Source organism: Taudactylus pleione, unplaced genomic scaffold (genome assembly GCF_031769625.1).
Source record: "Taudactylus pleione unplaced genomic scaffold, aTauple2 ptg000079l, whole genome shotgun sequence".
Taxonomy (NCBI): domain Eukaryota; kingdom Metazoa; phylum Chordata; class Amphibia; order Anura; family Myobatrachidae; genus Taudactylus; species Taudactylus pleione.
In genome coordinates this window covers 5,770,471-5,782,675 of record NW_028284481.1, presented here as the reverse complement: position 1 = coordinate 5,782,675, position 12,205 = coordinate 5,770,471, and the positions used below count along the sequence as shown (strand labels likewise).

The 12,205-nt window shown below is 46.1% G+C and overlaps 1 protein-coding gene across 1 annotated transcript in view; it reads left to right on the top strand.

The window, feature by feature from the left end:
* Positions 1–12,205, top strand: part of CAPN13 (calpain 13) — a 229,951-nt gene that overhangs the window by 126,810 nt on the left and 90,936 nt on the right. Inside the window, exons 14-16 of the mRNA XM_088467992.1 lie at positions 4–72; positions 2,269–2,337; positions 10,685–10,753. Of these exons, the coding sequence (XP_088324118.1) occupies positions 4–72; positions 2,269–2,337; positions 10,685–10,753 (207 nt within the window). The remainder of the gene's footprint in view (positions 1–3; positions 73–2,268; positions 2,338–10,684; positions 10,754–12,205) is intronic.

Here is a 12,205-nt window from a genome sequence, read left to right as displayed (position 1 = left end):
TAGATATGAAGATACCAAAGTAATGTCAAGAGACGACAGCCAAGAACTGCACCCCAGCAATGCTTCATCACAGTAAGTGCCGCGTACTTGTGCGCTCTCCCGGATGTTTATCATGGTTCCCCGGCAGGATCCGTAGCAAGTTATCAAGTGACGCTATTCTAATCCTGGGACGCGATCCGGTTACATTATCAGCAGTCGCCATGGTGACATTTATAATGTCGACACCGCAATGTTCACACTAGAATGTCAACATGGCTCAACAATTGGAATTTTTTTAAAAACATTTTTCTATTCTTTTTAAATACTATTTCACTTAGATTTTGAAATAATGTAAAAAAAATAAATTCCTTTTTTTTTTTTAGTTCGAACAGTGAACATTACGATATTGAAAATTTGAATTTCGACGTTCGTGTTCAAGTCTCAACATTTACCAAAGTCCCAGTGGTCACATTTTAAATATAGTCCATTTAGTTTTTTTAAAATTTAAGTGCCAACATGTTTTTAAGTCAATTTACACACGTGCAAACCATCTTGAGCAGCCCTGAACTTGGTCAGACCAGCTCAACTATGGTCCAAGCTTTTATGTCATTTATCGACATTCTGAGAAATTCTGGTGACTGTTAGGAGTCCAGTAGCGGCTCCAGAGGTGGGGCTGCAGGACAGTCCAAAATTCAAATAGGGCAACCACACCAACTGCCAGTGAGTCCCGGCCGGCGATGTTTGGCAACGTTTGGAGTGGCAGTTGGTCTGGACCCCCTATTTGAATTTTGATCTCTGCTGCAGCTCCACCTCTGGAGCCGCCACCGGTTGGGACTGATTTGTTTAACTGGTTTGAGTAACAGTTTGCAACGCTATTTAGGACAGTATTCAGAGATGGGCAAAATGCCAATGTTTGCGCAGTTGAGCAATAATCAATATTCTGCGCATGCATCTGAGTTGCACTGTGCATGCGTCAAGTTTCATTTTCATTTGCAGTGCATCCGGAAAGTATTCACAGCGCTTCACTTTTTCCACATTTTGTTATTTTACAGCCTAATTCCAAAATGGAATAAATTCATTTTTGTCCTCAAAATTCTACACACAATACCCCACAATGACAACGTGTAAAAAGTTTATTTACGATTTTTGCAAATTTAATTAAAAAAAAACTAAGAAATCACATGTACATAAGTATTCACAGCTTCAGCTCAATACATTGTTGATGCACCTTTGGCAGCAATTACAGCCTCAAGTCTTTTTGAATATGATGCCACAAGCTGGGCACACCTATCTTTGGGCAGTTTCGCCCATTCCTCTTTGCAGCACCTCTCAAGCTCCATCAGGTTGGATGGGAAGCGTCGGTGCACAGCCATTTCCATATCTCTCCAGAGATGTTCAATCGGATTCAAGTCTGGGCTCTGGCTGGGCCACTCAGGGACATTCACAGAGTTGTCCTGAAGCCACTCCTTTGATATCTTGGCTATGTGCTTAGGGTCGTTGTTCTGCTAAAAGATTAACCGTCGCCCCAGTCTGAGGTCAAGAGCGCTCTGGAGCAGGTTTTCATCCAGGATGTCTCTGTACATTGCTGCATTCATCTTTCCCTCTATCCTGGTTGACAAAAAGTTGTATTACACCTGGTGGACAAAAAGTTGTATTACACGTTATGGCTTTTTTTTCCAGTGCTACGCTATGTTCCGTTACAAAACAGTCTGTGTGGTGCGAGATGCATGTCGTGCTACATGGTGTATGGAGCAACAAACTAGCTGGGCCCATCTGTAGCTATTATCTCCTAAAAGGTGCTAGATAAATGTTAAGTAGAATCTGATTGGTTGCTATCGGCAACATCTCCACTTTTAAAAACCCGCACTTTAGTAGATACACCCCTTAGCCTCCCAATGTGAACAGTGAATGGCCGGCAAACTTGCGAACACACATCTATTCCGTCTAGTTGGACTGTCAGTGTGTAGGCCAACTATCGTGTTTAATTGTAGCGTGCGCACGGAGTTGGGACGTCTGTTTCTGAAGGATCTTTTGCACCAGCATAAGGTGGGAGCAAGTGCAGCTACAGCACAAATGACGCCGGCTGATGCTGCGGACGGGAAAACAGTGGGCGAATTCTCTGCGCACACAGGAGAACGCACAGGTGGAACTGCGTATGCTGGAACTGCCCATCTCCGCCTTCTCAGCAGCAACGTTCTACAGTACTAGTGCGGAATTCCAGTGTATAGACATTGCAGGACATCTATTCTAAGTGTAGTCTTTCATCAGGTTTTTTTTTTTTCACTTTAGATATCAAAATACCAAAGAAATACAAAGTCACGGCAGCCAATCGCTGTACCCAGACAACGCTGCATTAAGGTAGGTTACAGTTTTTTCCCCATTTGCCTAACGGGATCACATAAAATATCAAAAATACCTTATAATAAACTGAAATCTACAAATCTATATTAAAGCAAGTTCAATGCAACAGTTGACCAAAATTGGGATTCAAAAGGGGACTATTGAAGCATTTATGAAGCATTTATAAACCCTATCTCCACTTTTTTTTGCCGTAGAAAGGGGCCATCACAGCTTCCTCCTATTTTACATGAGGTATACAGCAAAGAAATCACTGATTTCCCTGTGGTCCTTCTAATTTTGCAGTTTACCACGTCCATCACAGTCCCCATAGCCTGTACTAAATATTAATATAGCAATAGTTGGCAACTAGGTTTCCGATGCCACATCCATGCAATCAGCTGCAACAGTATAGTGAAAGGATAGCGAAAGCTCGTTAGCCAACACTCACCACTTTCCCACGGCAGAGTCCTAAAGCCTTCGTTCCCGAATTACCAGCTGGCCTATAATCCTGATCCTCTTCACCAATTAAGTATCAGGTTCAAACCAGCCTGAAGCTGTAAGAGAATGGGGTAATCAATAATAATCCTCCTATGCCTGATGACACTATAAACGCTAGGGATGATCGCGACCTTCACCGGTTGGGTGAATGGTCATCATCGGCACGAGGCCTCAGCTACCAGTTTTCACCTATACAGTGCTCACACACTCAGGTGTACTTTGGACCGTTGTGCGAGATCCCCTAACCGGTGCTCAAGGGGAGAACAGACAGAGAAAGAGAAATATAGAATGTTTTTATCTCTCACCATTGTAAGAGATCCCCTATCTGACGCTCAGGGGAAGGACAGACAGACATTGAGAGATACTCACACTAGACCTCTTGTCACCTTGACAAGTCGTCCACCAGCCCCTGAGAATTAGGGGTGTGCACCGGCCACTTTTCGTGTTTTGGTTTTGGATCTGGATCTTTCTTCGTGTTTTGGATCTAGATTGGTTTTGCCAAAACCACCCTTCCGTGTTTTGGGTTCTGGGTTTTGTGTTTTGGATCTGTATTTTTTTTTTAAAAAAGCATAAAAACAGCTAAAATCACAGAATTTGTGTGTTTTTCTGCTCCTATGCTATTATTAACCTCAATAACCTTCATTTCCACTCATTTCCAGTCTATTCTGAACAACTCACAGCTCACAATAGTGATTTTATGTCCAAAAGGTTGCACCGAGGTAGCTGGATGACTATGCTAAGCGACACGAGTGGGCGGCACAAACACGTGGCCCATCTAGGAGTGGCACTGCAGTGGCAGACGGGATGGCAGTTTGAAAAACTAGGCCCCAAACAATACGTACTTCAAAGAAAAAAAAGAGGTGCAAGATGGAATTGTCCTTGGGCCCTCCCACCCACCCTTATGTTGTATAAATAGGACATGCACACTTTAACAAACCAATCATTTCAGCGCCAGGGTCTGCCACATGACTGTGGCTGAAATGATTGGTTCGTTTGGGCCCCCACAAAACAAGCTGGCAATTAATGTGTCCCTGCACAAACTGGCTATACGGAGGCAAGATGTCGTTCTCATCCTCCTCATCCACCAATTCCTTGGATAAAACAGGAAAAAGGGATTTAGGTGTCCCTGGACTGCTTACGGTCTTACCCAAAGTTTATGAACTTGACAGTAACTTTTTATGAACGCGCTGCAGGTGACGTATAAGGGAGGATGTTCCTAGGTGGTTAACGTCCCTACCCCTACTTATTTCACCTTTACATATGGTACATATGGCAAGACAGTTGTTGTCCGGATTTGGATAGAAATATTGCCAGACCAAAGAGGTGGAATGTTTGGTCTTCTGCCCAGGCATGACCGTGATGGGCTTTTTCATCCCACTGACAACAACTTTCTCCCCCGAAGCCTGATTTAAACAAACCACATCACCATCAGAATCCTCCTCGCCAACTTCCTCCTCAGCGCCAGCTACACCAGTATCCTCATCCTTTTGTACTTCAACAGTGATATCTTCAATTTGCATATCAGCACGTGGACTGTGGGTGCTCCTTTCAGCACTTGCAGGGGGCGTGCAAATGGTGGAAAGAGCCACCTCTTCCCGTCCAGTGCTGGGAAGGTCAGGCATCGCAACCGCCACCACACTTGGAATCTCCTTGGGGATTTGTGATACCTTCTTAGAACGCACAGTTCTTCGCTGTGCTTTTGCCAGCTTAACTCGTTTGATTTTTTTAGTGGGAGGAGGGCTTCCATCGTCATGTAAAGCTGAACCACTAGTCATGAACATAGGGAAGACCTTAGCCGTTCCTTGCCACTCCGTGTCGTAAATGGCATATTGGCAAGTTTACGTTTCTCTTCAGATGATTTAAATGTTTTTTTTAAGGTCATTTTCCTGAACTTTGTCATTTGGGATTGTATGTGCCCTCTACTATGACAATGGGCATCGGCCTTGGCAGACGACGTTGATGGCATGTTATCGTCTATGTCATGACTAGTGGCAGCAGCTTCAGCACTAGGAGGAAGTGGTTCTTGATCTTTCCCTATTTTATTTTTATCGAAGAAAGTTTGGTCCTCCATTTATGTTATATTGATATATACGTGCGACTAAGGCGCACACAAACACAGAAAATAATTTTTTATTTTTGTTGGAGACTAGTGCACTTTGTGGGTTACACCACCCTTTAAGAAATGAGCCAGCCGGCTCTTTACTTATGGGACACAGGCGCACGCTTGATGCTGCTCCTTTGTTGATGCACGTGCAGCTACAGCCCACACAATTCACAAACACAGAATTTTTTTTTTTATTTTGTTTGGAGTGCCCTTTGGGGGTTACAGCACCCTTTAACGGACAAGCCAGCCGGCCCTTTATTTATGGGACACAGGCGCACGCTTGGCACTACTTTGTTGATGCACGTGCGGCTACTGCGCACACAATTCACAAACACAGAAAATATTTTTTGATTTTGTTTGGAGTGTACTTTGGGGGTTACAGCACCCTTTAACGGTCAAGCCAGCCGGCCCTTTACTTATGACACAGGCGCACGCTTGGCACTACTTTGTTGATGCACTTGCGTCTACTGCGCACACAATTCACAAACACAGAAAATATTTTTTTATTTGCTTTGGAGTGTACTTTGGGGGTTACAGCACCCTTTAGCGGTCAATCCAGCTGGCCCTTTATTTATGGGACACAGGTGCACGCTTGGCACTACTTTGTTGATGCACGTGCGGCTACTGCGCACACAATTCACAAATACAAAAAAATATATTTTTTTTATTTTGTTTGGAGTGCCCTTTGGGGGTTACAGCACCCTTTAATGGACAAGCCAGCCGGCCCTTTATTTATGGGACACAGGCGCACGCTTGGCACTACTTTGTTGATGCACGTGCGGCTACTGCGCACACAATTCACAAACACAGAAAATATTTTTTGATTTTGTTTGGAGTGTACTTTGGGGGTTACAGCACCCTTTAACGGTCAAGCCAGCTGGCCCTTTATTTATGGGACACAGGTGCACGCTTGGCACTACTTTGTTGATGCACGTGCGGCTACTGCGCACACAATTCACAAATACAAAAAAATATATTTTTTTATTTTGTTTGGAGTGCCCTTTGGGGGTTACAGCACCCTTTAACTGACAAGCCAGCCTGCCTTTTATTTATGGGAAACAGGCACACGCTTGGCGCTGCTCCTTTGTTGATGCACGTGCAGCCACAGTGCACACAATTCACAAACACAGAAAAAAAAAATTATTTTGTTTGGAGTGCCCTATGGGGGTTACAGCACCCTTTAGCGGTCAATTCAGCCGGCCCTTTATTTATGGGACACAGGCGCACGCTTGGCACTACTTTGTTGATGCACGTGCGGCTACTGCGCACACAATTCACAAACACAACAAAATATTTTTTTTTTAAATTTTTTTTGGAGTGCCCTTTGGGGGTTACAGCACCCTTTAATGGACAAGCCAGCCGGCCTTTTACTTATGGGACACAGGCGCACGCTTGGTGCTGCTCCTTTGTTGATGCACGTGCAGCCACAGTGCACACAATTCACAAACACAGAAAAAAAATTTTATTTTGTTTGGAGTGCCCTTTGGGGGTTACAGCACCCTTTAGCGGTCAATCCGGCCGGCCCTTTATTTATGGGACACAGGCGCACGCTTGGCACTACTTTGTTGATGGACGTGCGGCTACTGCGCACACAATTCACAAACACACAAAAATATTTTTTTAAATTTTTTTTGGAGTGCCCTTTATGGGTTACAGCACCCTTTAACGGACAAGCCAGCCGGCCTTTTACTTATGGGACACAGGCGCACGCTTGGCGCTGCTCCTTTGTTGATGCACGTGCAGCCACAGTGCACACAATTCACAAACACAGAAAAAATAATTTTTTTTTTGCACTTGGGGGGGAGCACCCCTGATGGACAGAGCACCCCCTGGATAACACTAGAGCACCCCTGTAGTACTGGGATACTGCAAAGGACTTTGGAGTGCACACAGCAACTATGGACAACTGACTGCACAACACAGTCCAGCCAGCCCTATGGACTTTGAAGTAGTGGACACAGCCCCTATGGACAACAGCAGCACAGCGCAGCACAGCACAGCACAACACTACACTGCACTACACTACACTACACAGCCCAGCCAGCCCTAACTCCCACCCTCCCTCTTCACTATCCACAGCCGAGTGAGAAAATGGCGCCGACGCGGGTACCTTATATAGGATCCAAAACCCGCGAGACCCGGAAGGCAGGATGATGACGTTTTGCCTCGATTTCAGATCCGAGTCAGGCGGGAAAAGTCGAGCCTGACTCGGATCGGCCTCGGATCGGGGGGGTTCGGATTTCAGAAATCCGAACCCGCTCACCCCTACTGAGAATCAAAACAAAACAATCCCCCTTCCTTCGCGGACAAATCACACATACAATGCTGTACCAACTGGGTTACCTGATCGTATGCCCAATAGCATGAACTTCACTTCCGGAAACTAGGTGTGCAGGTAAGATACGTTTCTCCACAAACTCTCCGCTATAGTAACGAGAAGATTCAATGCAACCAACAAATAAACATTTTCTTACACACTATATGAACTAGGCTTGGGAACAATACACATCTAGCAGAAACACTCTCGTTACAACTGTCCCTCTCTTTCTCTTCCCGGCCGGCCGGCCCTGTCTGTGCCCTTCTGAGAAAACACCACTGCCTTGACCCTCTAGGCTGGATCTTCAGAGTTCCCAATACAGGGGTTCAGCACCGGAGCCGGACAACCCCTTGCACTGACTCCCGAGTGGAACTTACTCAATATCCTGTGCCTAGTACTCAATCCCATCAAGCTGGGGCCAACGCAGGTGATCTGAGTCTAATACTCAGATTACTTTATTCCACAAGCCACCTACCAGCACTTGGTACCCAGTGATCCAGACCTCAAGCGCCGGTCACTCTACTGCGCAGGCCCACCGACTTGTGGACGATCTCTTTTGTTCTGGCCGGTTACCAGAACACCTTTCAGTTCAGGCCCACCTTCCTGTGGCGAATCCCTAGGGATCTGAGCCTAACGCCCAGACCGCTTTGATGCTGGGCCGCCTCTGGTGAGTCTAGTGGTCTGGGCCTAATGCCCAAACCACTTTATACAAAGGGCCGCCTCTGGGGGTCGTTTAGTGATCTGGGCCTAATGCCCAGACCACTTTATATGCAAGGCCGCCTCTGGTGGTCACTTAGTGATCTGGGCCTAATGCCCAGACCACTATATATACAAGGTCGCCTCTGGTGGTCACTTAGTGATCTGGGCCTAATGCCCAGACCACTTTATATGCAAGGCCGCCTCTGGTGGTCACTTAGTGATCTGGGCCCAATGTCCCGACCACTTTATATACAATAAATATCTCTTATTTACAGGCCTTAGGCCTGGCTGGTGGCACGGGCCTGGTGCCCGCCTACTTAAGCCCTAACGACCTGGGACTAGTGGCCAGGTCGCTGACAACAGAGGGCAAAGAATTCGCTATAGGGCCTAATGCCCCCTGATATCCCCGGGGCCTTGTGCCCCCCCTATATGGCCACAGGCCTAGTGCCTGATTATGCCCACGGGCCTTAAGCCCGACAACAGGTGACCTGAGATGACTTTAAATATAAGTAACGGTGGCCCACGGCCGCCTACCCTTTCCGTTGGGAGAGCCTGCAGTGGGGAACTTCGATAAGCTGTTTAACTTCCCTCCACTGCAGAACTCTCCGGTCCTCAGCTTCGGCTCCTCTGCCCGCCGTCCGCCGCCGTCTTCCTGCTCCAGCAATAGCTTCTGGGGTTGAGCGCGGCGTCTTCCAGCGTTTTCCGGCGCCTCTGGAACTCTTCCTCTCCGTGGACAGTCTTCCTGGCTTGCTCTCCGCCAACGGACTGACTCGCCCTGCTCAGCAGTGCCTAATATATGGAGCCACGAGGGGGCGGAGCCATGACGCGGCGAGCCATGACTGGCTCACCGTGCCAGAACCGGATTGGCTGTCCGCCCGCGAGCCATTACTGGCTCGCAAGCAGCGCCAAATGCAAAATCCACGTCGGTGGTTGGACGAGCTTGAATCTTTTCAGATGCAAGCTCGTCCAGCCCCGTCTCCCGCCGCCGCACCGCAATGCCCGAACCGCCGACGCCTGCCGGTCCAGTGGACACTGGATTTCGGCCCGGATCAGGCCCTGTACTGATGACCCTGCTCACATTTCCACCCCCTGTGTCCTTTGTAGTCCCTACAAAGGAGGTTCTGAGACCAGACAAAGTCGGGATCAGCATATCGAGGCCCAGGCACGCCACGATTGAATATTTGGGTCTGATTAAAAATTATAGAAAGAAAGTGTTTTTCTGCAAATAAATGCTCTAGACTAATTTGGGGTGCATACAAATGCATATAATTTGATTTTTGTGTAATTTAAGCAATTTTAAAAAATTTGTTAAAAAAATACCTTCAGAATAAGAAAAAAAACCTCTTAAATCCTATTCAGAATTACCACGGGCTGGTATGGCTGGCCCTACTGCCATATATAATGGGTTACTGTGATCACTGGCCCTGTCATTTAATCTATGCCGGTAGCCCGACGTCCAGCATACCGTCGAAGGTAAGCCAGGTTCTGGGCGCGGACAGCCGTGGGGGCAGGGTTAGGTTAGGGGCTCCTGGGGGGGATTTAGGGTTAGGCACCCCCCGGGAGGGTTAAGGTTAGGCTAGGGAAAGGGAGGGTTAGGCACCCCCGAGGGGAAGTTAGGGTTAGGCACCCCCTGGGAGATTTAGGTTTAGGCTGCGGGGAAGGGGGGGTTAGGTTTAGGCACTTACAGGGGGAGTTAGAGTTACTCATTTGAGGGGGAGATTATTGTTAGGCACCCCTAAAGGAGGGTTAGGGTTAGGGGGGGTTAGGTTAGTTAGTACTTACCAAAACAGCTGTCAGGATCTTCACTGGTGCCGGCCTTCCGGCGTCGGCGACCGACCAGCGTACCGATCCCATCTGGGACAGTGCCGAAATTGAAGCAAGTGTGCAGATTGAAACGCACAGTCATTGCGTGCGTGTGAAATAATTTTATATAAAAGTACAGGACTCACACATTTAATGCTTTTAAACTTTATTAGACATTCATTTACAGCTCAGCCCGTTCGGTGATACAGAAAATGCATTGGAAATCAGAAGCATGCGCTGTGTAGTTTAGGAAAAGTGACACCTGGTGGACAAAAAGTTGTATTACACATTATGGCTTTTTTTTCCAGTGCTACGCTATGTTCCGTTACAAAACAGTCTGGGTGGCGCGACTCATGGCGTAGTGTGCGGCGCGAGATGCATGGCGTGCTACATGGTGTATGGAGCAACAAACTAGCTGGGCCCATCGGTAGCTATTATCTCCTAAAAGGTGCTAGATAAATGTTAAGTAGAATCTGATTGGTTGCTATCGGCAACATCTCCACTTTTAAAACCACCTGCACTTTAGTAGATACACCCCCTTAGCATCCCAATGTGAACAGTGAATGGCCGGCAAACTTGCGAACACACATCTATTCCGTCTAGTTGGACTGTCAGTGTGTAGGCCAACTTTCGTGTTTAATTGTAGCGTGCGCACGGAGTTGGGACGTCTGTTCCTGAAGGATCTTTTGCACCAGCATAAGGTGGGAGCAAGTGCAGCTACAGCACAAATGACGCCGGCTGATGCTGCGGACGGGAAAACAGTGGGCGAATTCTCTGCGCACACAGGAGAACGCACAGGTGGAACTGCGTATGCTGGAACTGCCCATCTCCGCCTTCTCAGCAGCAACGTTCTACAGTACTAGTGCGGAATTCCAGTGTATAGACATTGCAGGACATCTATTCTAATTGTAGTCTTTCATCAGCTTTTTCTTTTTTCACTTTAGATATCAAAATACCAAAGAAATACAAAGTCACGGCAGCCAATCGCTGTACCCAGACAACGCTGCATTAAGGTAGGTTACAGTTTTTTCCCCATTTGCCTAATGGCGGGATCACATAAAACATCAAAAATACCTTATAATAAACTGAAATCTACAAATCTATATTAAAGCAAGTTCAATGCAACAGTTGACCAAAATTGGGATTCAAAAGGGGACTATTGAAGCATTTATGAAGCAGTGATAAACCCTATCTCCATTTTTTTTGCCGTAAAAAGGGGCCATCACAGCTTCCTCCTATTTTACATGAGGTATACAGCAAAGAATTCACTGATTTCCCTGCGGTCCTTCTAATTTTGCAGTTTACCACGTCCATCACAGTCCCCATAGCCTGTACTAAATATTAATATAGCAACAGTTGGCAACTAGTTTTCCGATGCCACATCCATGCAATCAGCTGCAACAGTATAGTGGCCAATAGCAAAATATTTGGGTCTGATTAAAAATGATAGAAAGAAAGTGTTTATCTGCAAATAAATGCTCTAGACTAATTTGGGGTGCATACAACTGCATATAATTTGTTTTTTGTGTAATTTAAGCAATTTTAAAGAATTTGTTAAAAACACCTTCAGAATAAGAAAAAAAACCTCTTAAATCCTATTCAGAATTACCACGGATGATGTATTACATACACTACACTATGTATGGCTGGTCCTAATGCCACATATAACAGGTTACTGTGATCACTGGTCCTGTATATGGCTGATGTATTACATACACTGCACTATGTATGGCTGGTCCTACTGCTGCATATAACAGGTTACTGTGATCACTGGCCCTGTATATGTCTGATGTATTACATACACTGCACTATGTATGGCTGGTCCTACTGCCGCATATAACATGTTACTGTGATCACTGGTCCTGTATATGTCTGATGTATTACATACACAGCGCTATGTATGGTTGGTCCTACTGCCACATATAACAGGTTACTGTGATCACTGGTCCTGTATATGTCTGATGTATTACATACACTGCACTATGTATGGCTGGTCCTACTGCCGCATATAACAGATTACTGTGATCACTGGTCCTGTATATGTCTGATGTATTACATACACTGCACTATGTATGGCTGGTCCTACTGCCACATATAACAGGTTACTGTGTTCACTGGCTCTGTATATGTCTGATGTATTACATACACTGCACTATGTATGGCTGGTCCTACTGCCACATATAACAGGTTACTGTGATCACTGGCCCTGTATATGTCTGATGTATTACATACACTGCACTATGTATGGCTGGTCCTACTGCCGCATATAACATGTTACTGTGATCACTGGCCCTGTATATGTCTGATGTATTACATACACTAAACTATGTATGGCTGGTCCTACTGCCGCATATAACAGGTTACTGTGATCACTGGCCCTGTATATGTCTGATGTATTACATACACTGCACTATGTATGGCTGGTCCTTCTGCCTCATATAACGTATCACTGTGATCACTGGTCC